General features: G+C 35.1%; 4 protein-coding genes across 4 annotated transcripts in view; 1 reads left to right on the forward strand and 3 right to left on the reverse strand.

The window, feature by feature from the left end:
- Window positions 1–1,856: 1,856 nt before the first annotated feature.
- Window positions 1,857–3,593, forward strand: PHYBLDRAFT_150857 (hypothetical protein; the record flags this gene model as incomplete). Its single annotated transcript, XM_018432556.1, has 4 exons — window positions 1,857–2,072; window positions 2,209–2,649; window positions 2,738–3,196; window positions 3,279–3,593. The coding sequence occupies 4 exons, from the start codon at window positions 1,857–1,859 to the stop codon at window positions 3,591–3,593; spliced, it is 1,431 nt and encodes a 476-aa protein (XP_018286239.1).
- Window positions 3,594–4,255: 662 nt separating this feature from the next.
- On the reverse strand, window positions 4,256–11,188 carry PHYBLDRAFT_150858 (hypothetical protein; the record flags this gene model as incomplete). The annotated part of the gene is made up of 16 exons (XM_018432557.1): window positions 4,256–4,486; window positions 4,610–4,854; window positions 4,927–6,376; window positions 6,514–6,685; window positions 6,784–6,815; window positions 6,955–7,202; window positions 7,443–7,958; window positions 8,041–8,060; window positions 8,174–8,774; window positions 8,898–8,930; window positions 9,005–10,301; window positions 10,433–10,474; window positions 10,586–10,663; window positions 10,731–10,741; window positions 10,992–11,082; window positions 11,159–11,188. The coding sequence occupies 16 exons, from the start codon at window positions 11,186–11,188 to the stop codon at window positions 4,256–4,258; spliced, it is 5,097 nt and encodes a 1,698-aa protein (XP_018286240.1).
- A 2,926-nt stretch (window positions 11,189–14,114) lies between these two features.
- Window positions 14,115–17,080, reverse strand: PHYBLDRAFT_173689 (hypothetical protein; the record flags this gene model as incomplete). Its single annotated transcript, XM_018437087.1, has 16 exons — window positions 14,115–14,513; window positions 14,576–14,715; window positions 14,798–14,885; window positions 14,951–15,102; window positions 15,215–15,275; window positions 15,386–15,539; window positions 15,634–15,698; window positions 15,787–15,872; window positions 15,981–16,031; window positions 16,110–16,118; window positions 16,193–16,220; window positions 16,336–16,413; window positions 16,474–16,565; window positions 16,637–16,675; window positions 16,782–16,812; window positions 16,889–17,080. 16 exons carry the CDS (start codon window positions 17,078–17,080, stop codon window positions 14,115–14,117), a joined length of 1,665 nt encoding a protein of 554 aa, XP_018286241.1.
- A 6,079-nt stretch (window positions 17,081–23,159) lies between these two features.
- Window positions 23,160–24,014, reverse strand: part of PHYBLDRAFT_183365 (hypothetical protein) — a 1,069-nt gene continuing 214 nt past the window's right edge. Inside the window, exons 1-2 of the mRNA XM_018438759.1 lie at window positions 23,612–24,014; window positions 23,160–23,510 (exon numbers count right to left, since the gene is read on the reverse strand). The exon at window positions 23,612–24,014 is cut by the window's right edge and continues 214 nt beyond it. Coding sequence (XP_018286242.1) covers window positions 23,353–23,510; window positions 23,612–24,014 — 561 coding nt within the window. The 3' untranslated portion in view covers window positions 23,160–23,352. The remainder of the gene's footprint in view (window positions 23,511–23,611) is intronic.

The raw sequence follows: 24,014 nt of genomic DNA on the forward strand, positions 1-24,014 counted from the left end.
ATACAATAGCTTGTTTACACAAATATAGCACAATTAGTAAAGCATCTACAGTTAGTAACAGTTCTTTTTTTTTGGAATTTTAAGGACATTCTCAGAGCTTCTGGAGGAACAGCTATTAAGTAGGGATCCAATTGATTTTAGTAGACTTTGGTTGTAAAGCATTAATTCTGGGAGTATAAGGCTATCGGACGAAGACATGTTGTTTAAGCTTAATTAGACACCTCAACTGCAACTTTATTCCTAGACCTCAAATAAACAAATATCTGGTCCCTAACGATCATGAATCTCTTTATATTAATTAAAAAAATTAACAAGACAGGATGAAGCCTTTAACCCAATAGAACTTATATATTTTCGACCTTCTTGCTTGCTAGTTATTAACAAAGGGAATGATGGAGCATGGATTTTTTCCCCTTTTTATAGAAAAATGAACAATATATAAATATGATACTGGGAGATGGAAAAGGGGTGGAAAGGGATGAAAATGCAAAAAAAAATGGTCAAATAATAATAATGACGAGATTAATCAGTGTCTGGAATCATCATCACAGAAGTCTATTGTACACCACCAAAGAGCTTTGCTGCTACAACGCCGGCCACGAATGAAGAGACTCTTTCCAAAAAGATGAAAATGCTAGTTATCATGTCATATTGTATAGGTAGTTATAAGTCCACCAATACAGCTTGTCGGATTAGACGTACCTGATCCTTTTGCAAAAAAAAAGTATACATAGTCTTCCATCAAAAGTTCCGACGCTAATGTAGAATAGATTGTCGACAGAACCTCTTCCCTATAGTGAAAGCTAATTGTGGTGTATCAACCAAAGGTGCAATATTACGACAAAAAACATCAATAGTCACTTATCCTAAACATTAAAATGCTCTCTTACCTGTAAGGACAACGAGGAATTGTTATATATATATTATAGTGGAATATATAAAATATCACCAAGAAAAGAAACCCTCTATAAACCCTTCTATCTTTTATTCAAAGTTTGTTTATCAAAGCTACCTTTCTCATATAAATTACAAATCCCGGATCATTTTAATAATTTTCTAAAAGAAAGGCTATTGCTATTATAATTTTTTAAAAGTTATATGTCGATTAACCTGTCATTTTGCAGCATTCACCACTATATTTTAAGTCATTTTTTTAAAAGAAAATGGGCCCACCATACAGTGAGCTATGAGATATAAATGCACATTTATGTAAATATCTTATCATAGCCTAACTTACGGTTATCGCTCTTAGTAAGAAGAAAAAGACTATTACAAGCTATCTATTATGTAAATATATAGATATATAGATATTTGATTATGTAATATAATGGTTGAAAATGCATTAATTGAGAGCACAGATAAATTATAGAGACAGGACTATTTGATGATGGGCATGAGGATTTCTTTTAAACGGATAAATAAACAAATGAATAAAATGTCGTGGCCGTAATAATATTATTCATAAGGAGATCTGACTTAAAATGAACAAAGATATATCATTAAACTTCAATATTTTTCTGATTTTTTCATAAGATAGATAGCTAGTCGCTGTGTGACTATCGATACAGCGAAGCTTATTCTCGTTCATTATATAACATACTCCCAGAGTGTCAAACACTTTGAAATGGCTTGGACGATAATTATATACTACTTTGTTTGATCTCTAAAAAAAATTAAAAACAATAATCCTTCAGACCAAATTTATATATAGTTTATAGTGGAATTTGAAAAAATAAATAAATAAATCGTATTCAAGGTTGTACGTCTTCATTGAAAACGAACCGCTGCGGACCTTTTCGATAGTAGTTCCAGACTTCTTTATTATTATTGTTGGATTTCAACTCTCATTCTGAGGAATGGCATCACTAAAGTCTCTTTCGCGAAAGTTTACATCAGCAGCATCGGCAACCCCATTCCGCCTTGCTGTAGTTGGAAGTGGACCTGCTGGATTCTACACCTCGCACAGACTACTGAAAGAATGGCCAAACACTCAAGTTGACATGTATGACAGCCTACCAGTGCCTCATGGTCTTGTTCGTTTTGGAGTTGCACCTGATCACCCAGAAGTAAAGGTATAAAAAAAAACATATATTAAGAAAATAAAAATAAAAGAGAGAGAAGACAATAGACAAACATATAATTTAATTATATACTGGATTGAATGTACAGATATATTAACATATGTATTTGTACATGTTTAAACAATAGAATGTTATGACTACTTTTGACAAGGTTGCTGAAGATTCTCGCTTCCACTTCCTTGGAAATGTGACAATCGGAAAGACTGAAGGTGGACTGACAGTCGAGGAGCTCAAGTCTCAATATGACGCTGTCCTTTTCTCATATGGAGCGAGTGAAGATCGAAAGCTCGGAATACCCAATGAGGATGTTTGGGGTGTGGAGGCAGCAAGCGCCTTTGTTGGTTGGTACAATGGCTTGCCGGCCTACCGAGACCTTGCACTTCCACTGGAGGATACAGACACTGCAGTAGTGATTGGCCAAGGTAATGTCGCGCTTGATGTTGCGCGTATTTTGTTGAGCCCTATCGATGTGCTTCGTAAAACGGACATTACCGAGTATGCTTTGGAGGCTCTATCCAAGAGCAGAATAAAGCACGTTCATGTAGTAGGACGTAGAGGTCCTCTTCAGGTATAATTAACATAAATGCATTGGGTTCAGTAAGCCTTGACCAAGTATCGTATCTTTTATTTATCCATTTTATTCTGCATCTTTGTAGGCTGCATTTACTTCAAAAGAATTACGTGAACAAATGGCTTTACCAAATGTAGCATTCAAAGCGGACCACGAGTTTATCAAAAACGAGATCACTGAATCTCAGGCAATTCTTAGCAAGAACCGCCCTCTCAAGCGTCTCATGGGAATTCTTGAAAAAGGCTCACCTATTCAGAACGCTGAGAAATCTTGGAGTCTTGAATTTTTAAAGAGTCCAAAGGAGATCTTGACAAACCAAGATCGTACAGCTATTCATGGTATTGAGTATGAACTCAATCGATTGGAGGGTCCGTTGGATCAGGCACGCAAGGCAGTAGGCACGGGCATCTTTAAGCGACAGGAGTGCGGAATGGTACTGAGAAGTATTGGATATAAGAGTGTACCCATCAAAGGAATTCCGTTTGATGCACGTCAGGGGCGTGTTCCAAATCGGTTTGGAAAAGTATTGGAGAGTGAAACCGAAGTAAGCAAAACGAAACGAAACGAAACGAAACGAAAAAATAAACTTGGTATCTAATCTAAGCGAACTCTCCAAACATAAAAAGGTTCCTGGGCTTTATACCGCAGGTTGGTTGAAGAGAGGCCCGACAGGTGTTATTGTGTCCACTATGCAGGATGCTTATGAAACAGCGGATACAATTGTGGATGATCTCAAGAATGGAAAACAAATGCTCGATGGAGCCAACAAAGAAGGTGCAGCAGGACTTGAGCCTTTGTTAAAGGAAAGAGGTGTAAGAGTCGTGAGCTTTGATGATTGGAAAAAGATCGAGGCTGCAGAATTTGCCGCAGGAGCCAAACTTGGCAAACCTCGTGAAAAGTTTAGTCGAGTGAAAGATATGCTTGCTGTCCTAGACTCATAAACTCTGACTGATTTTATTCTTTTGTAAACACACACACACACACACACAATTCACAAACACTATACTACACTATACTATACTACACTACACTACACTACACTACACTACACTACACTTTATGCACAAGATTTTAAAAAGACTAAAAAATATATAGATTAAAAATAGAACTCTTTTTTTTTTGCTTACAGATAATATATATGTGTGTATTGCCTTTTTGTGCTTATGCCCGTTCAAAGAAAATAAGAATACAAATGCACTTGTGCTGCTGTAACTAAGGATAGAAATAGGTGGATTTTGTTTTGTTATTGTAAAACTCACGATTCCAAAATATGGTACTTTTGTGGATAACGATTATTAATACTAGACTAAGGTGCTGCTGTTGCTTTTATTGGCAGTACAATAGAGAGAAAGAGGGGTGATAAGAAAGTGTTACTATGAGAGATTATTACATTAAGATAAAATAAGAAGGAAGGCATCAATATATTATTATTACTAACTACAAAAGAGAGGGTGTTTGGGAATGTGCGGAAGACTAGAAAGAAAGTGAGAGTGAGAGTGAGAGTGATGGTGATAGTATGTGGGTGTGGGTGAGAAGGTGAGAAGGTGATAGTGTATAGCCATTCTGGAGCCAGCCAGAGTAGCAAAGCTTTTACGACATTTAGCTATGCACACAGATCTGCTGGCGCACCTCGTGAATATAGTTTAGCTGGGTCAGGATTACAGTAGACATGCGAAGGAATTCCCAGGGAATCAAAATCAATCTTTGCTCGATCTGTCCAATCGATTCTATCGGCAGGTGTAAAAGCATACTTGCCAAGATTGGCCCAATAAAAGGCCTTGAGGAATCTGATTTCTTGAATGAAATGCATTTCAAATACACCATGACGCAAAACCTAGATTAGAGAACAAGGGGGGGTTGGATTATTACATACACACACATACAGAGAAGTTGTTTTTTCTTTTTTATACGAAAGAAAAAGAGAGAGAAAGAGAAAGAAAGAAAGAAAAGTACTCACCATGTATCCTTCAACTGTTCTTCCGGTACTGATATATGGTAAGGCTCTGGCAAGATATAAACAAGGTTGTGTGAATTCCCAAAACTTGACTTGTTGGAAAGCATGATTTATTCTGGAGACACCCAAGATAAACCGGTCGTAGTTTTTTGTGTCTCCTGCAGACACCAGATCAACTTGTTCATCTTCAACCATCGAGTACAAGCCCATGGTTGCAAATACAAGTCCAAAAATTGGAAATATATTTGCTGTAAAATAATACAAAAGTATAATCATAAGTACAATAATACTAACCCTAAGAAAATACTATGTTTACTTACGTGTTACTGTCAAGGCAGGAAGTATCTGTACCAAGTACTTTGTGTGTCTCCGGGCATTCTCATAATTTCGGTATCGTGCATAGAAATATAGCAGAACTCCATGAATGGCAATACGATTGTAGTCTGCTGCATGTTTGAGGTGTGCTTCCAAAAGTGCTGCAAAGGGTTCTGAATCCTTGAGTCGGTTTTTGATGAGTAGATTGGCAATATTGTAGACACCCAGCCAGATTTCTGCTTCATAATCTCCATTACTATGGGCCGTGTCTGACATTTGCTTGAGTAAGATGAGATCATCGGGAGATTTATCAAGAGTGCCTTCAAAGATACGCATCGTTATGACAAGTCCAGCCGATCGATAAAATGACTGGCAGTCGGTGATCACACCAAGTGTCTTGACAGCTTCGATGGACTGATAAAGAAGTTCGCGTGCGTTCTTGAATTTTCCGGCCGCAAAGCACAAGAAGGCGCAAATGGTGAGTGTTCCGGCATCGTCCTTGTCATCCATGTACCGAAGTGCTTGTGTGATGTAATATATACTGTGTTCTTTCTGGTCGTTTAGCCAACAAAGCAAAGAGTTTCGAGCCAGGAACATTGTGTAGACCTGACCAACCTCTCCAAGCTTTTCGCAGATGTTTATTCCAACCAGACAAGAATACACAAACGATCGTCCCTTTCCGGTGTAAAAGTAGATGTTGGACAATTGTCCCATGATTTGTAGGATGCGTCTTGCGAGCTCTTTTTGATGTTCCTTTTTGTACTTCATCAATACTCCCCATCTTCGGTGTTGAGATTGTATGATACGATTTACATAGAATTTGTAGACAAACTCGGCCTCACTTTGGGGCCAGGGTTCTCCTAAGCACTTTAGGGCCATGAATAGGTACTGTTCTCCTTCAGTGAGCTTTGTTCGCATTGTGTAGCACATTCCAAGTTTACGGTATATATTGCTTCGACGAAGAAATCCATACTGCTCGGCCAGGTCTTTGTTTTTATCGAGAATTTCGACTATCCTTTGAAGGCTTGTGGTCGCTTCTGATAATAGATAAGATTTCATGTTGACATCCACAAGTTGTTCCAGGTACCACAATTGCTTTGTGAGCTGGTCTGTCTGGAGATAATGTCGTGTCACTTTTCCTAATAATTCAGGATAGTTTTCTCGCGATAGCTGTCCTTCGTAATATCGTGCAAGGGCCAGGTGGAGTGATATACGTGTTTCGTATGATACCATGTAGTAAATACTTTGCGGAATAGTAATGTGTGCGAATGAATAGACTTCTCCACTGTTCTCCAGCGGGTTCTCGACCATTTGATTAAGAAAATGGTAGGTGTCATAATGCTCGATTATATCGCGAATTCTTTGAGGGTCAGTTTCGTGAAATATGATGTTGTTTGGATTAATTACAGCTTGGATTTCGTATATTGTAAAGTATTGATCCAAGCAACTTGCCACCTAATTATATATATATATATATACATTTTTTTAAAAAAAATAATAATTATGATAATAATGATAATATAAAGTAATTATAAATTAAATTATCATTCTCTTAAATATGTATATATCAAGATGAGTTAGTTTAGACTTACGGTGAGAAACTCTTGGAATCCGCTGTCCAAACGATCGTACTGCATTTTGATGATTCGCTTGTAATCAAAGTTTCCCATCAAATCTTCGAGGTCAAATTTATTGCTGCTAGGAACCAATTCTCCATCCACGACAGTAACATGATTAAAGTCTTTTAGAATTATGGCCATATTTCTAGATTGCACAATTATAAATATACATATACATATATATATAAAAGGATTGTTTAGTCTACAAGTTTTGATATTAGATGATATTGCCAATGGGCTTACTTTACGTAAAGTGGGTTCCCTCCTGTACGTTTCTACAAAGTGTTTATATTTGTGTTTGTGTGTGTGTTTTAGGAAAATAATGATAATATCAATAGCAATACTAATTATAATTATAATAATCACATATTATTACTATTACTATTACTATTATTTGATTTATTTTTTGCTTACCTGAATAACCTTTACAATTTCAGGACTGACCTTGACCACACCAGTGTGAAATGTTTGCAATATTATGTCCCCGATTTCATCTGCACCCAGGCCATTCAACACAATTTGTTCACAAGTTCCAGTAGCGCAAAGATTGGTTATAAAAGTAACCTTGTAATCCCTAATAGGTCGTGTCGCCAATACTAGCATAACACGCTGGCAATGTTCATGAATATGTTGTAGTATTTGAATAGACGCAGAGTCGGCCCCTAATAGTTATTTTATTTTATATAGAACATTTAGGTTAGTACAAAAAGATAAGAGGAGAGAGAGAAAAAAAGGAATATTCGGTTTGTCTATCCAATGGAATACTAAAAAAGAAACAACAACAACGACAACGACAACGACACTGTAGAATATATTGAAAACAAACACACGATTTGTTTTTTTTTGGTTTGGTTTGGTTTGGTTTGTTTGTTTTTGTTTTGTTTTGTTTTGTTTTTACTTACACTGCACATCGTCACAGATGAACACAAGGCTAACATGCTCAGACACATACCGAATCATACGTGTGACAACGCCAGCCAAAAGAATATCTCTTGCGCGACCGTCAAGCTTACTAATGTACTTGTTGTCGTCGATATCTGAAAGGGTTGCAAAGACTGATCGAAACAAGGGCAAGAATCCATCGTCTTCGCCGCATTTACGAAGACAACGTGCGATCAATTCTGATACTTCGTTTGTGAGTTCAAAATGAATACCACTGGTCCCAGTTTGGGTTGACCGTGATTGGGAAGAATACACAGTCAGTCGACGGAAACGGTCTTTGTGAGATTGTGTTTGAGGCACAAGCGATGAAGAAGAAGATCCGATAGATTCTTCCATGCTGTAAGGTGAGAGTCTTGGCGAATTGCTAAGGTATGTTGTTTGGCGTTTGGTGTTCTGAGGTACGCTTTCGGAGTCTATGAGTTCAAACAATGAGAGCAGTATACTCTTTATCAGGTAGTACTTTGAGCTCTTTTCCACTATTTTTTTAATAGTAATAAAGAAATATAAGTATATATAGGTAACGAATTTCATGGGTTACAAGCTATACTAAATATCTACCTTCTGTAGAAGAAGACCAACTATAATAATAACAGTATAAATATCAATATCAATATCAATAATAAGGTGTAAATATTCTCAAGTTAGACTTTTTAAAGAAAATCTCTGATTCTTTCTCTATATTTTTTCTTACCAGCATGATGCACCGTATGAATTGATTCTCTTGTTCAAGGCATGACAAAAGTAACTTTTACCGACACCCGAGGCTCCGGATATTATCAGCAGATGATCATTACTTTCTTCATTCCAGTTATTCACAAACTCTACTGCCTTTCTCATCTCGATTTTATATCCAATGAAATCCGTGTTCTTTTCAAGGTTGTGGAGTGAGACCCGCTTGGCTTTTCCGGTTATAAATTTGTTGATCCCATAAATCGGTAAGGGCTTCACTTTTCCTTTGACTGTGTTCTCTCCGTAATCAACAAAGTCGCAAATGCCGCCAATCTGTTGTTTTGTCGCGAGATCGCAAACGACATTGCGCTTAGAAAAGTCAAGTTTCAGCATACGCACAGCCATAATAATCGCATCTCCCGCAATTCCGGGGTCACGTCTGTAAGGGTTCCCTTGAGGGACGACAGCATTGAAGATTATCCCGGTGGACAGGGCAATGGAAAACCCGGGTAACTCAATCGCTCGATATGCGTCACGTATCTCAAGTGCGGCTTTGGCAGCAAACACAGCTTCTCGTTCATGTGAAAGAGGCGGTAATCCAAACACAGCCAGCAATGTTGCACCTAATGCAAAACCCAAAAATAAAATAATATATATATAATAATAAAAAAGGGTATCAGTAAGATAAAAATGGTTTATAATTTTATGTTGTTTTAAACAAGACATTAAGTTAGTTGTTTCATTACCTTTATCGTCTACTGCAAATTGTTGAAGCATTCCTAAATAATAATCATAGCATTAGTATTAGTATTATTGTCAAAAGAATAAAATAAATAAATAAAATAAAAACTACCTTCATATTTAATCAATGATCGCATTCCAATCTTCAGGGCTCTTTGTCCCATCTCTAAACCTTCTGGAGTAGAGACCTGCAATTTGCCAAGACTGACAAACATAATCGTTACATCTCGAAACTGTGCAGGATAATTATTATCAGGGCTGTGCTGCAGTCGATAGAGCGCACTTCGATTAATGTATTTAGAGTAATTTTCGTTGGTTTCTTCGTTCGGTTGTTCCATGTAGTCATTGTTTCGTCTGCGGGCCACAAGGGGTTCTATATTAAGTTTTGAGGCTTGCTTCATTAGCCCGGGCCGCTCGGCCAGATAACTGGCGTTTGGTCCAACGGTGGATATCTTGCTTCCGTGCTGTGCGTGGTGGTTGCGCATGGCCGTATTCATTTTGGAGCGCATCGGAGGCATTGTGTCTGCGTTCTTGATAACAAAAAAATTGTCTCGTTTCTCGTATGTGAAGTCCAGCGATTGTTTCTGGATGATATCGTATGCTTCTTTGGTTATGCTCATTTCGCCTGCTTGTGCGACTGACAAGGCTTCTTCTAGGGATTCTACGGCAGGTCCACAGATTGCGTACTCGAGTCGACCGGTATATCTCAGACTTGGGTTGTCGGCGTTCATCAAGGGATCCAGCTCAGGTATGTCACCGGGTGCTTTGGTGGGGAACTGGGATACTGGCATGTCACTGCCATCAAAATCGCCCAGGATGATGTTCGTAAGGTCGCCGCATGACAGGGCGATATGGAGTTCGAGATCAACGGTGTTGGTGTTACTGCCCGGCAGGTCCACACTGGACATACTTGACCGACGGGCGTACATCATTTCTCTGCGCTTTCTGCCTATAAAAGGAAAACAGTTCCAGATATTGAATGCGATTGTGTATTCTTCTTGGAATGGCAGGTCGTCCTGTCGAAAAAAGCTCATGTTAGTGTTCGCGGACACGGATGCGGATGAGGAGCAGGATGAAGTTGATATTGGATGTAGGGAATTGTCGACTCCGCTGGTGCTCCCATCGAACAAAAAGAACCGTTCTTTCTTGCTCTTCCGTATCCGTCGGTCAATTTCGCCTGTTGGTGTCCGATGTTTCGTTCGTTCTTCGGCAGTGAGATAGACTCTATAGTGTGACTGGCGAGCCAATAATTGCAGTCCACACTCGACAGCTCTTCTAACCAACACATGTTTCTGTCGTTCAGAGGTTTCTTTTATAGAATCCAGGCTAGGGTCTGCTCCGGGCTGTACGGTTGTCTGTCGTGCGTCAAGGCTCTGTTGAAAGCTTACCAGAACAGCATCTCCGAGAAACTATTTTCAAATAAATATTTATATACGCATATATGAAAGATATTAATAAGCATTAAATACTAATATTTTTTGTTGTTGTTGTTGTTTTTTTTTAACAGAAAAAAAATTCTTATTTTTATTTTTTTGTGTACCTTTACTACGTCTCCGCCAAAATGCTCAATGATTTCAATGCACTAATTGATTGAATATATAAAGATAAGTAAAAAAAAAAGAGAAAGCGAAAGAAAGTAGAGGGAATGTGGAGGGATATTTAGTATGCAATTATTAATTTATTAAGAACCTACCTCTCCCATGTAAGCACCGATTTCAAGAGCAATTGCTTCTGCACCAGAATCACCTTTTTCTGTAGCCATGGCCGTCAGCTGTAATATACAGATAATTAAATGAATAATAATTCTAACGATAATTATTATATGAAAAAATACGTACAGAGCTGAAACCTGTAATAATCAAACAAAACGTTCAAGACGCATGATAAATTAATTTTTCATAGAAAATAAGTGAACGGAATAATAATTGATAAGATGTCAAGTAAAAGTAAGCAAGTAAGCAAGAAATTTATAAAAGACTGGTGATAATTTTCAAGCAAAAATATATTTATTTATATAATAAGATAAAATAAAATAAGAAAATAGAGAGAGGGAGAGAGGGAGAGAGAAAGAAAGAAAAAAAATTATATCGTTTGCCTACCAACAACATCGACCATTAACACAACACCAAACTGTGTGTGGCTGTAGGGTATCTCCAAATCGGCGTGATGGGCATGTAATGTTCGTACGTACTTGTAAATAAAAATCAAGGTGTATGTATAATGTCGTTAATGCGAGTCGATTGCTGGTTTGATTCCAAATTCTTACTTTAGCAATGAATGGAGAAATGTTCACCATCACGAAGCATGCTTTCGCTCAGAATCGATTACTAGGCTGAGTTATCGTTTAGCGCTTCTTGTTATTACAACCTTGTTACACCAGCAAAGAAGCCCACAAATATATAATATATTTATATTTATATTTATATGTAATAATTACAATTATATATAAAATATATATAAAATATATGTATTTATGTATCTATCCTTGATATATATATATATATTTAAATTTTATAACAGTGTAGTCTAAAGTAAACAAGTAAGCTAGCTAGTTATAATGTAACCAACCAACCAACCAACCAACCAACCATACATATATCTATATATCTATAGTGTATATACTCTTTCTAATACACCCAAGGAAATAAGGTAAAGAAATAAGCAGGTAAGAAAAAAATAGGGCCTTTTTTTTGTTACTTTAAAAGCACACGCACATACACGCACACACTGTACAAGATGGACTTTGGAGAAGAGAGAAGAGAAAGGAATAATAAGAATCATAATAAAACAGAGAAAATTATAGAAATCCGACCGGGAAAAGAAAAAATTCATGCGCTGGGCCGGACCTCTGACTTTCTGTCGCTCAATCTCTATCTCTTTCTCTCTTTGGTCCATGTCTTTTAGGTGTAATGTATATCTTATTATATAAAAAAATGTTCTTTTTTTTTATGTACCTATCTGTACACCATTTCCAGAAATTATTCACACGCACACTCTTTCACAATTCTGACACATTCTTCTGGAACTTTATAATACAAAATATACATAGATGCGTGTAGAAATATCAAGTAAAATGAACCGTGCAACAATTATTTGGATTGCTGTTGTTGTTGTTATTTGAAAAATAGTGTGTAAATAAATTTTATTCATACAAGATATTCTTCTTTGCAGAGTTTATAGAACAAGATTAAAGCTCCATTAAAGAATGTCAACAGTATTCTCATCAGTATCTTTATCAAGTCTTAACAACTAAACAAAGCCTTTTTGTTTTTGCCTTGAAAGAATATACTCTTAAAAAAAAAGAAAATGAATTAGAATTAAAGACTAATTATGGGTAATGCTCATTAGGATTCAAACTGTCATTTCATAGAAACAACATTCACACCAAAGACAACAAGTGCATAAAAACACCACAAATATGGAAGCAGATAAACCAAAAAAAAAGAGAGAGAGAGAGAGAGAGAGAGAGAGAGAAGAAGTTTAACTATCCTTGATGAGCACGATTTACGTCATTCCAAAAAGAATGATAATAAACGTAATAATCATCGAACTACACCTCAGGATCTGACAAACATCGTGACAGACATGATTGGTAATTACATTTCCAAGTCTACTGTTCGGTCGAAGCAATTCATAAAAGCAAGTTGTTCTAACACGGTCATTCCAAGCATAACTATGGAATCAACTAATCTGTAGTGATGAGTCATAATACATGCTTCTATTTTATTATCATTATTATTATTATTAAAACACTAGAATTATGACATCCTAGTGCATCTCTAGAAAGAGAAAGAAAAAGCGTGTTAATAATATTTTTGCCCACCAAATAGTCCAATTCTCGGTCCTATTGAGAATTAATGAGCTTATTTGAGTTGTGGGGCAAGGACAATATGATCGACTCTGAAAACCGAAAGAAATTTACCACAAATAGTAAAAGAGTATTCCGGTTGAAACAGTGTTTTTTTTTAAAGAAACGGTTATGTGTCAGTGGAAATTTGGTGTGATAGAACCATGCAATATTAAAGTATTTGTAAGACATAGGCTTTTCATTTCATTTTTTTTTTAAAAAAAAAAAGGTTTAAATATATATATATATATATATATATATGTGTGTGTGTGTGTGTTGTGATAATAAATTTGTATCATATATAGTGTGTTGCTTAAATGAAGAAATTACCCAAACCAAAGATGAGAAGTCTAAAGAAGTTGATATACTCTATAATCATTGTGAAAGGTCTGTATGAATGTGTTTGTGTGTAAGTGAGTGAGTGAATGAATGACATTTGTTTGCAAGACAATACTGTACGACTTGGGTACAACTTTATACCACATTTGGCAGTTTTTCCTTTTTCATTCATACTCATACTCATGCTCATGCTCGTCCTCGGATATTGGACTGTACAAGACACCCTGGAGGTCTACACTAGTTACAAGGCCTAACCAACCTATACATTTATTTATTTTTACTTTCTTTTTTCTTTTTCCTTTTATTGACTTACTCATTTTTACACTCTGGTTGTTTTGCTTGGGTATAGATTACACCAATCGTAATTAATAATAATAAACAAAAATGTTCCGCATATAATGAGGTAGAAATTACAAGAAGATTCTTTTATGGTTATTTTTCTGTGGGTCTGTCCTCGGATTGCGGAGTGTCAATAACATAGAGATGAGTTTTGTTTGAAGATTATGTGTTTAGTAAGATGATGGAATTTTGTCGATATAGTGATAGTTTAATTCTCTAACTGTACTCTCCAAATATATATCTTTTTTGTTCTTCTTTCACAAAGTGGAACCATATCACAGACCAAAAACAAACTTTCTTAAAATGTAAAATAAGCAAGATATTTTTTTTTCTGGTGTACAGCAATTACGATGTGTTAACTCATCCTTCCCTTCCAAAAGAACATTACACATTTATATACAGCTTTAGTTACAGTTACATGATCCTGCTTACTTTCCTTTATTTTGTTCTTTTGTTTTTATAAGTAGATATATGATATGATATTATATTTATATTATAGGTATGTATGTATGTATTTTTTATTAAACATTAAATAAATATGTAGATGGATACTAATTATGCAAGATATATACTTTAAAATATGCGTGTACATGAGTGAATGCAGGTACATATATAAAAATAAAGGGAGATGGAGAATATTTGATTTTTAGATGTGTTGTTATGTGTTTGTGTTTGTGTTTGTGTTGTGAATGTTCAACTAAGTAAGGATGGCAATCAACTTTCGGATAAAGCTGCGCTTCTTTGAACTCTCGTCTTTTTCCTGTTGGAGATCTTCAGGGGAATAGTATCTTACGCCAGTGTCAAGGTCAACCTCCAAAAGAGGGACCAGTTTTGACTTTGTCCAGAATCTGAGGAAGATGAAAGCAAACACAAAGATTATCACACCCAAATAACTTCCGAGTAAACCAGTAGCACTTGCAGGTACAAAGTATGACCATCCTGAAATCAAGACAATGACCGGGCACGCGATCATAACAAGTATATTCATGTACGGGTGACCAGGCGAAACGAAGGGAAGGTCACTGAGGTTGCGTCCTTGAGCAATGTAGGCCTTTCTGAATCGATAATGGGATACCGCAATACCAAACCATGTAAGCTAAAGAGAGAGATAGAGTAAGAATACAATACAATAAAAGTCGGAATACAAAATGAGCTTACCAAACCACAGATGCCTCCAAGATCACAGAGCACAAGAAAGAGGGCTTCACCAGGGATAAAGGAGGTGAGGAAGCAAACTAGCGAAACAGAGCTTGTGCAAATGAGGGCATAGATTGGTACACCACGGCTATTCACATATGCTATTCAGATATATAAGTATCAATTAGCTGTGTGTTTGATCGAAAGCAAGACTCTTGGTCTTTTGTCATATGATTTACTTACCAAGTCTCTTCCAAGCGATACCTTCAGTTGCCAAGGCACACAGAGTACGAGTGGTGACGTACATTCCACTGTTGCCACAAGAAATAAGCTATAGTGATTTTACATGATTAGAACACATCAAAGAATACACAATACCGAAAATATCATACTTACAGTGATAAGGATGACAGCATTTACGATGTGAGCAGCCCAAGAAAGACCGGCTTTCTGGAATACCATAGTAAATGGAGAAACACTGACATCGCGACCACCGGTACGCATATTCTGAGGATCGTTCCAAGGAATAATCATACCCATGACAAATACTATATGATTATTATTATGATTATGATTATAATGATTAATAATCAGGTGTTTCTTTCTTCTTTAACTATACATAGTTATATATATACATATGTATGCAAATATATTAAGTACCTGAGAATACATAGATAAACATGATACGATAGAATACATTCTTGACAGCCACTGGAATAGCCTATCATTGTAATCGTCATTAGAAGGTGAATAAATAAGAATACCAAGATTCTATTCAAAGTCTTGATTTATTTATTTTTATCTATTGTTGATTTGCTATTGATACATTACCTTTCTGGGGTTGGCAGATTCTCCGGCAGACACACCAACAATATCAGTTCCGGTCATACTGAGGGCAGCCAGGACAAGAGCATTAATGACACCGAGAATACCATTCGAAAAGGCTCCGGGATCTTTCCAGTACTTGAAGCCATAAGTAGTACCACTACCAATAACAATAAAAGTGATATTTTGAGTAAAATGTTTCAATTGAATTACAATCATTCTACTTGGATTTTATTTTTATTTTTCTTCTTTACCCAATCAATCCTCCAGAAGTAAAGCAACCGACAATTACAAACACAATAACAGCAAGAATTTTTATCTAAAGTAGATATTAATGTGGGTTAACAAAATATTCACATATATTCATATTCATACACATTTTGTTACCGATTTGGATTACACTTTACCACACTGAACCAGTATTCTGCTTCACCCCAGCCACGGGCACCATAAAGATTGAGAGCAAACATCAAGACCAAAAAAATTGCCGACCCTTTTTGAACATAAAATAAATAAGAGTACAAATGAGTAAATTGATCACATTGTACAACCCTAATATTAAGGTAATGCTTGATGGTAGTGATTTATGTATCGTACTTACAGGCCCAATCGGGAACAACATCTGTCCAGAATCTCATAACCAATGGGATGGCTGTAATGCAAATGTCAGAAATATGGAACACAAAGTAGTTCAAAAAGAGAGAGAGAGAGAGAGAGTTTCTCTATCTACCTGTCAGTTCTATATAAAATCAAAACAAAAGAACAAGAAGAAAATTAGTAAATGCCTTATACTTTTGTCTGTATATATCTTACCTGCTGCAACAATAATAGACCAACATGCCTAATAAGGATCAAATAATTAAAAAAGAGTTTAGTTGTATTGTTAAAGTAAATCCCCCTGCCAATCTCCATCTCCATCTCCTACTTCTTCTTGTTTCTCTGATCAAGTCCCATACCCAATAATTGTATCCAATAACCGATCCAAAAGATCTATCAACAAATCTTCGGCAATATACTGTAAACGATCCAGAAATCTAAAATTCATCCAGAACATAAATATATGGTACCAATAGCATGATGTTACTGAATCTTACTGGTATGTATGCGGCCATTTCACCCAGCTGATATGCGATCCAGAATACGATAAATCCAATAATAGCATATGCAATCAATAGACCTGCAGGACCTACATAAGTTGTTGTTGTGTGAGTTTGGATTGGACAAGATCTCTCTTTTGTTTCTTTCGTTATTTCTTACCTGCTTTTGCCAGATTTGCTCCTGAAGAAAGGAAAAGACCTATACCAAAGCGTAAAATAGATAGATGAATATAAAACTGGGATCAAAAACCACATTCTCTTTTTAGATATATATATATACATATATATATATCTGCAACACACACCTTGTCCAATTACACCACCAATGGATATCATCTAAAGATGATGATATAAGTTTATAAACTGTCAGTGTGTGAATGTTTTGTAGTTGGATTTTCTTTAAGGAACTTACGGCCAGATGGCGTGACTTGAGTTCTCTCTTCAATTGAGGTTCGGATCCCTTTTCGATATCTTCAATATTTTCTGAGGTGCTCGATATTCTGCTACCATCTTCCATATCAATCTGGATCTTTTTGTTGATCTGTGGCTGTACATAGCTGTTCTCTAGTACGCCCACATCCACCGTCTCTTTTAGTTGGGACATTATATTGAATGTGATACTTTTTTTACAAGTAAGAAAATAGAGAGAGAGAGAGTAAAATTAAATAATTAAATAATTAATTAAAAGTAAAGCAGTCTAAAGAAGGAGGCTATTTAAATAAATTTTCAAGAATAATAAATAAATAAATAAATAAATAAATAAATAAAGCTAAACAAACAGACACAGACAGGCAGGCAGATGTTTAACATCCGACTGATAGCCAGCACTTGGACCGTGTTGCCTCACATCTCAGGTAACGTTGTACCAGAAAAAAAAAAGGAAAATTAGAGGAGAGAGAGAGAGAGAGAAAAGGTACAGTTGGCGTCATTTTCGATTACTTGACGCGATTAAGCAATAGAAATCATACAATTAAATAAATCATATTAAAAAAAAATGAAAACTACTACAGCACAGAGAATTATAGTATGTGCTTTTATTTTTTGATTACTTCATGATACACAAGCCAATCCTATACACTACAAAATGATCCTTTACTATTCGTTAATCTCCTTATCTTCAAAGATGTACCATAGTAATCATGGCGCCAAATGAATAAATAAAATATATAGCGAACACATTTATGTTGAAGGCATCAAGCAAGCCATTAACAACCTTGGAGTTTCATGGAACCTTGATCTGACATGAGATCAAGACCAAGTAAGAACATCCCACCTCGGGAGTAAAGGTGAGCGTTGGTATTGATTTTTATTCATTTCATTGCAAGTTTAAATAAAAAACCTTATTATATTCTATTCTATCAAGTACTTGTCTGTTCGACTTTTTTCTTTTTATTAATAAAGATCAAGATATGGCGTCAACATTTACACATATCAGGCTCCATTTCAACCTACACATTGGTTTGTAATGTCTATATAGGTTTTCCAGGTAATCCAATCCTGACCAATCCCATCAAATTTCTATTAACCGACTAAATCTCCAAAAAAGAATCAATGCTCTTGATCTAAACACATCAATCTGTGCCTGTATCTGCAGTGGGTGTGTGGGTATTTGTGAGCGCATTTAACCCATCAGCCGGGAATTTCTGGAAAGATTGTTTGGTCTGAACATGGAGTACATGGTATCTCTCCGTATGTCTGTCTGTAAACCAATACTGTGTAAGATATTCTATCAAAAAAGAAAATGATAGTGAATCTAAAAATCTTTATATGTATGCTTTTGACTGATTGTCCCCTTGTTTTCTTTTAGTTAGTTAGTTAGTTAGTTAGTTATCAACTGTCAGACAGAGTCTTATCATTTCAGTATATAGAAACAGCCAAGGGAAGAGGAATTAACCGTGGTTTGATAGATAGTAAAAAATCATAGTCATAGTTTTGTCCATCAAATGCTTATCACAATGGTTTGTATCTAGCAATAAATTCCCTTTAGAGTATTTCAAATGAATACATAGCCATCTTGTAAAAAGACCAAAAGACATATGTTTCAATATTTTTGAATATTGTATAGTATAAACAAAACAAAAAAATATATGTCGATTCAATCTTCATTTATTTAAAAGATTAAAGCAAAAGAGATATATTTTAAGACGCCATATTGCGTCATATAAGATTGCTACAAGACTACGTCTAAACATGCACTTGCTGATAGCTAGGGCGGGATTCAAGACAAACTATAATCTCTTTATATATTTATCCAAACATATCCTTTTTATCAATAAAAAGTGATAGTAAAAAAAAAGAAAACCTTGTATTCAAAGACGCAATCGTGTGGCGTCACTTTGGCTCTGTTACGCAATACCATTATCTTTCTTATTTCTTGTAAGGATTGTAGAGCTTATCGGCTTCCTTAAACTTCAAGACTAGGAAGAGTAAGTAATACATACCTACTGAAATCTCATACCCAAGATTCTCTGTCTGTCTATCTTTTACTTTTTGGTTGAAAATAGTAATGCAAGTAGGACAGAGATTTGAGGCTTGTTATTGATTATCAAACCAATATAAATACTTGTATAAAGATTTTGTACTTAATTTTCCGGTCTATGAAATAAAGAGAGAAACAGGGTAAATACATTTTTGTATATATATGCTTTCTCATAAGGTGAGTAGTTCATAATATCTTGGCAACAATTTTTAGCACAAGCTTTAAAAATCGTAAAAATAAAATCATGATGTATAAAGTCAATTATTAGCTATTGTTTCGATGGCGCAATCTTAGCACTGAGTTTGGTGCTTGATGTGATTTTTTCATATATTCTTGTGTTCAACTCGTTCCATGGCATTAATGTACAAATGTTCTCGGATCAAGGTTTGGCTCATTCTCGATAGATATTATCATCATATACATACATGGCTATATGCCTACATGCATACTTGGTAGAAATCAGCGAACGTTGTTAGTTTTTTTTTATTGGTATTGGTTTACAAAGCGACCTTCTGAACCATTATAATACTTTAGATATTAGCGTGTATGAATTTTGTAGTGTTACAAGTACTAAAATTCCATTGTCCCACTTTGACTTCAAAATCCTCGGGTTTGATTTGGTTTGGTTTGGTTTGGTTTGGTTTGGTTTGGTTTGGTTTGATTTGGTCGGGTATCGTATTGTATCGTATCGCATCGTATCGTATTTTATTTATATGTATTTTACTCTTCTTCTTCTTTTTTCTTTTTTAGTTACAGGACTTGACCAAACAGTTTAATAACATATCTTACGTGTAATATATTGTGTATTACAGAGTACATAAATAATCGAAAATAATAAACCCTCTTCCGTATTTATTTATGTTTAAACGTGTGCAATATTTTCTAAAAAACAATCTACAGCCTTTTTTCTAAAGATGATAATTAAAAAGTAATTTTGACATATATATATTTTGAAAAACAAAAAGGGGAGTTCAAGTCTATAGTTTTTAAACTTAAAAGTTTGAGTTTAAATTTCAGAAAATGATTGGTTAAAATTAATCTATAGTTATTAAGAAAAGAAAAAGAAAAAAAAAGCTCATTAAAAACTCTGAAAAAAGATCTTGAGAGTTTTTAAAGTTTAATAAAATCTTGATGCAATAACCTTTTTTTTTCTTCTTCTTCTTATTAATTAACCTTTGAAATTTTATTTACAAACCCCTTTACAAATTATACTATTACTTTACATATTTTTTCTTTAATATATATATATATATATATATTTACGAAATTATACTTTAATAAAAGATGTTTTTAACATTTATTACTGTAGTGGATGTACGAAAGCTTAAAAATTAGGGTACTCATAGACTGTCAACAATTCTTAAATATTATTGGCCATTATTTAAACTCATTCGTAAGTTAAGAAACTTTAAAAGACTGTTGAACTCCCCTAATATTCCGTTATTATCAAATATATACAGCTTTTACTTATTACATTAATAAAGTACCAAACATATCATTGATATTCTTTATTTTAAGCAACCTAAAAATTACAAAAGAAGCGTATTTGATTTCATAAATATTTGAGCTCAATTTTTATTGTAGGTTTCTTGTCAGTAAGAGCATCCACAGCGGTTTGTGTAATTAAAATATTGAAGTCAAACCAAAAACACACATTTAAATGGGATAATTTAGACCATCCACAGCGGTTTATATAAATCTGAAGTCGCATCTTTTTTTTATTGCTCGAATGTTTTAGTGAAGCGTCAAATTTAGATATCTGTTAAATAACTGTTAGAAATTTCTCGTTAAAACATTTATCTGGACAAACCACTGGAGATGAAAAAATGTAAATGTTTGGCCAATTTACACAAACCGCTGTGGATGCTCTCAGTAGTTACCTGCGCATTTGTGGAGAAGAAGAACCGCACTAGGTAATCTACGAGGATATCAAATAAAAAAAATGGTTTGCTGAAACTCTAAGAGCAACTGAGGTAAAGATAAAACATTAAGAAGTTACATGGGTAACTGAGAAGCGAAATCAAATGAGAGTATTTCTGCGGAAAAAATAGTAATAGCAAGAGTGATAGTAAGTGTGAGAATAATATAAAGATGAAAGTAGAGAGGAAGGTTGATGGTTTATATTGGCCATATTTATAGATTAATTTTTTGCTCGAGTTTAATAAGAAAAAAAAATCGACTATTTACTTGAATAAACGACCTTAGCGTAAATAATATAACAAGGCAGAATAAACATTGTATTTTACCATAGTGATATTTATTAGGCCAAATCAATCAGAGGCTTTAGAATACTGGTAATAATCGAGAGAAAATGTATGTGATAAAAAAGAGTCCCGTGAGAATTAATACAGCTTATCACAAAGCAAAAGTCAAATCCTTGATAAAGACTTGCTATCTTTGAATTCACCAAGTCTCAAGTCTAGATATGTACTAGATCATTACTGCGTATTTCCCACTATTATGCGCCTAAAGAAAACAAGATTCTGATTGAATTAATAGCACAAGAAACCACTTGTATTATATTAAGCAGCACACACACACACACGCACACACACAACTCCAAAAACTAAGTCTAGTGTCGATTCAATTCTCTCAAGTATGTCTGAGCAGATTATTATCATTCTTAGACTGTAATACCAAAAATGACGCTCGTGATGTTCACAAAGATTTATATTATTTTATCATTCTATTAAATACTCAGCTTCCCGGTTGCCAGCCAGTTAACTTCTTGACCTATATACTGAACCTTCATTGTGGGCTCTATTTCTTTTAAAGATGCCAAACATTTGAGCTAGAAAATCACCTTTTGTGTAATAAAGGGGACAAGGTAGGGAACTTTCATGACTGCTAAAAATGGAAAAGATTTAAAACCAGCATTGTAATGCACGTCTCTGGTTAAAATAAGGGACGCTTTTGGGGATATCATAGAAATCATATTTATACTTCTTTCCTCTTTCTTTATCTCATTTAACAGAAAAACACCATGTTTACTATCACGCCTGCTATATACGACTACTATTTTGGTCCTAAGAGCACTCAATACACTACTCCTAAGAAGAGAGATACCTACAAGTACCTTCATCTGACAGCTTTTTCTGATGATACATGCAAGGAAGAGTTCCGGTTTACTCTTTGTGAGGTTGCTATTTTATTAAGCCATTGATCGATTCATTAGAGAAAAAAGTATATTACATATGGAATTTTATCTCCATATAAGCTAGATTATGTCAACTAATATTATTCTGTTGGAATGGTAAAGTATAGAGCTTGACAAGATCAGTTTTTTTTTATTTAAGAGCCTTGATTTTTTAATGGATCAAGACTCCTTGACAGATGATTAGTTTATAGCTTGTATATGCTGTTAGCTTTGATAGTTTAGTGATTAATTGAGAAAAAATATATGTTATCCTATTTATCGGATCACTTTCAGGCGCTAAGGACATTGTTTTTGTGCTAGGGATATTCTGGCTGAATTTTCCCTAATTTACGGTCATTTCAGCCAGGATATCCCTAGAAGTGTCCCGGGGTAAAAGTAAAAATGGTAAAAATCTGGGTGACATAAACCCAGGACAGTCTCTAAGGACAATATTTTCAAATTTTCCCTGAGTTGTCCCCTTCTCTATTATGGGCATTTGTTACTTTTGCGAAGGCAGAGCAGACCAAGAGTAATAAACCAGTAGCAAATTAAAACTGATATAAAATTGAGATTACTGAGTCTCCCCTCTTTTATATCTTTTTCTTATTCCTGTATATTTTAATTCTATTCATATTATTCTCAGCCAATAAGTTTACAGACTTAATACCCGCGCCCTGAATCTGTATCCGCAAAGATGCTGAAACCCCTCTATTATATAGAAGGTAAGAGGAAATTTAATTAAAAATAAAAAGTCGTTTTTATAAAACTTGTGATTCAAATATGGTTGGATACAAAAAAACCGAAAAGACAAACATCTTCATAATGGTAATCAAACAACAAAGTTTATATTCAATATGGGAAGCTCACTTCCAATATATATTCAGCAACGTCCCTTTTGTCACCAACCGAGTTGCTGCCATCCAAGTTTTACATATTAGAAGACTAGAACTAGAAGAACCACTTTCAAACACTACTTGATTTCTTAACTTCCTCGCCTTCAAGTGGATATGCCATTCAATAAACAATACAAAAAAAAACAAGTATATATATCAAAACATTCAAGAGCTTGAATTTTTAACTAGTTTATTATATTATATGAAAGTTTTTGTTTTTGTTTTTGCTTTCTCTATCTCGCTATCTTTTCTTTGCTCTCACACACTTGTCGACTTTTGGTTTCTACATGAACTATTTACCATAATTCACTTTTTATTAATGCGTTTTCTACAGTATGTACGTGCGTGCGCATCATTATTCGATGACCTTATTTATTTTCCTTTGACACCTTTTGTTTTAACCATTGAATATACGATGGAGGATGCCCGATGGCATATCGATGCAAATCAGATAATCCACCAGTGGCCAGACCAAATGCTGCACCAAACAAAACAGAGTATCTGAAGCTGCCACGAGTAAGTCTGGCTATTTTTAAAACAATAAAAAATAAATAAATAGATAAATAAATATATTTAACAAAATATAACTTTTATTATCGTTGTTGTTGTTCTTATAATAAAACTTACTTATAGCCGAGAATATAGTTCCTGCAGTAACACCCGCAATAACCGAGTTGGCTACGTCTGCTTCTCCTCTAATGTCATCAAGACCTGCTTCAATCGCGCCATACATCAAGCACAGGCCACCTGTTCGTCCAGCAAACTTTGCACCTCGTTTGATTCCGCCTAGTGCCATACGATAATTCTTTGTTTTGTGGTAAAAGTACCAGCCCTGAACAGTAGTGGGCAGACGATGGGCATTCTCGGCCAGGTACTGCAAACCTGCCTGCTGACCTCCCAAAAAGGAACCGATCGCAAATCCCCAAAGAGTGCCGACGGATGTCAAGAGGATCAAACGTGGTTTAGTTTCGAGACCTGCACGGCCCAAAGGTCCTCCAGGGTATTCATGAGTTGTGACTGGAGGAAGCTC

Source organism: Phycomyces blakesleeanus (assembly GCF_001638985.1).
Source record: "Phycomyces blakesleeanus NRRL 1555(-) unplaced genomic scaffold PHYBLscaffold_26, whole genome shotgun sequence".
NCBI lineage: Eukaryota > Fungi > Mucoromycota > Mucoromycetes > Mucorales > Phycomycetaceae > Phycomyces > Phycomyces blakesleeanus.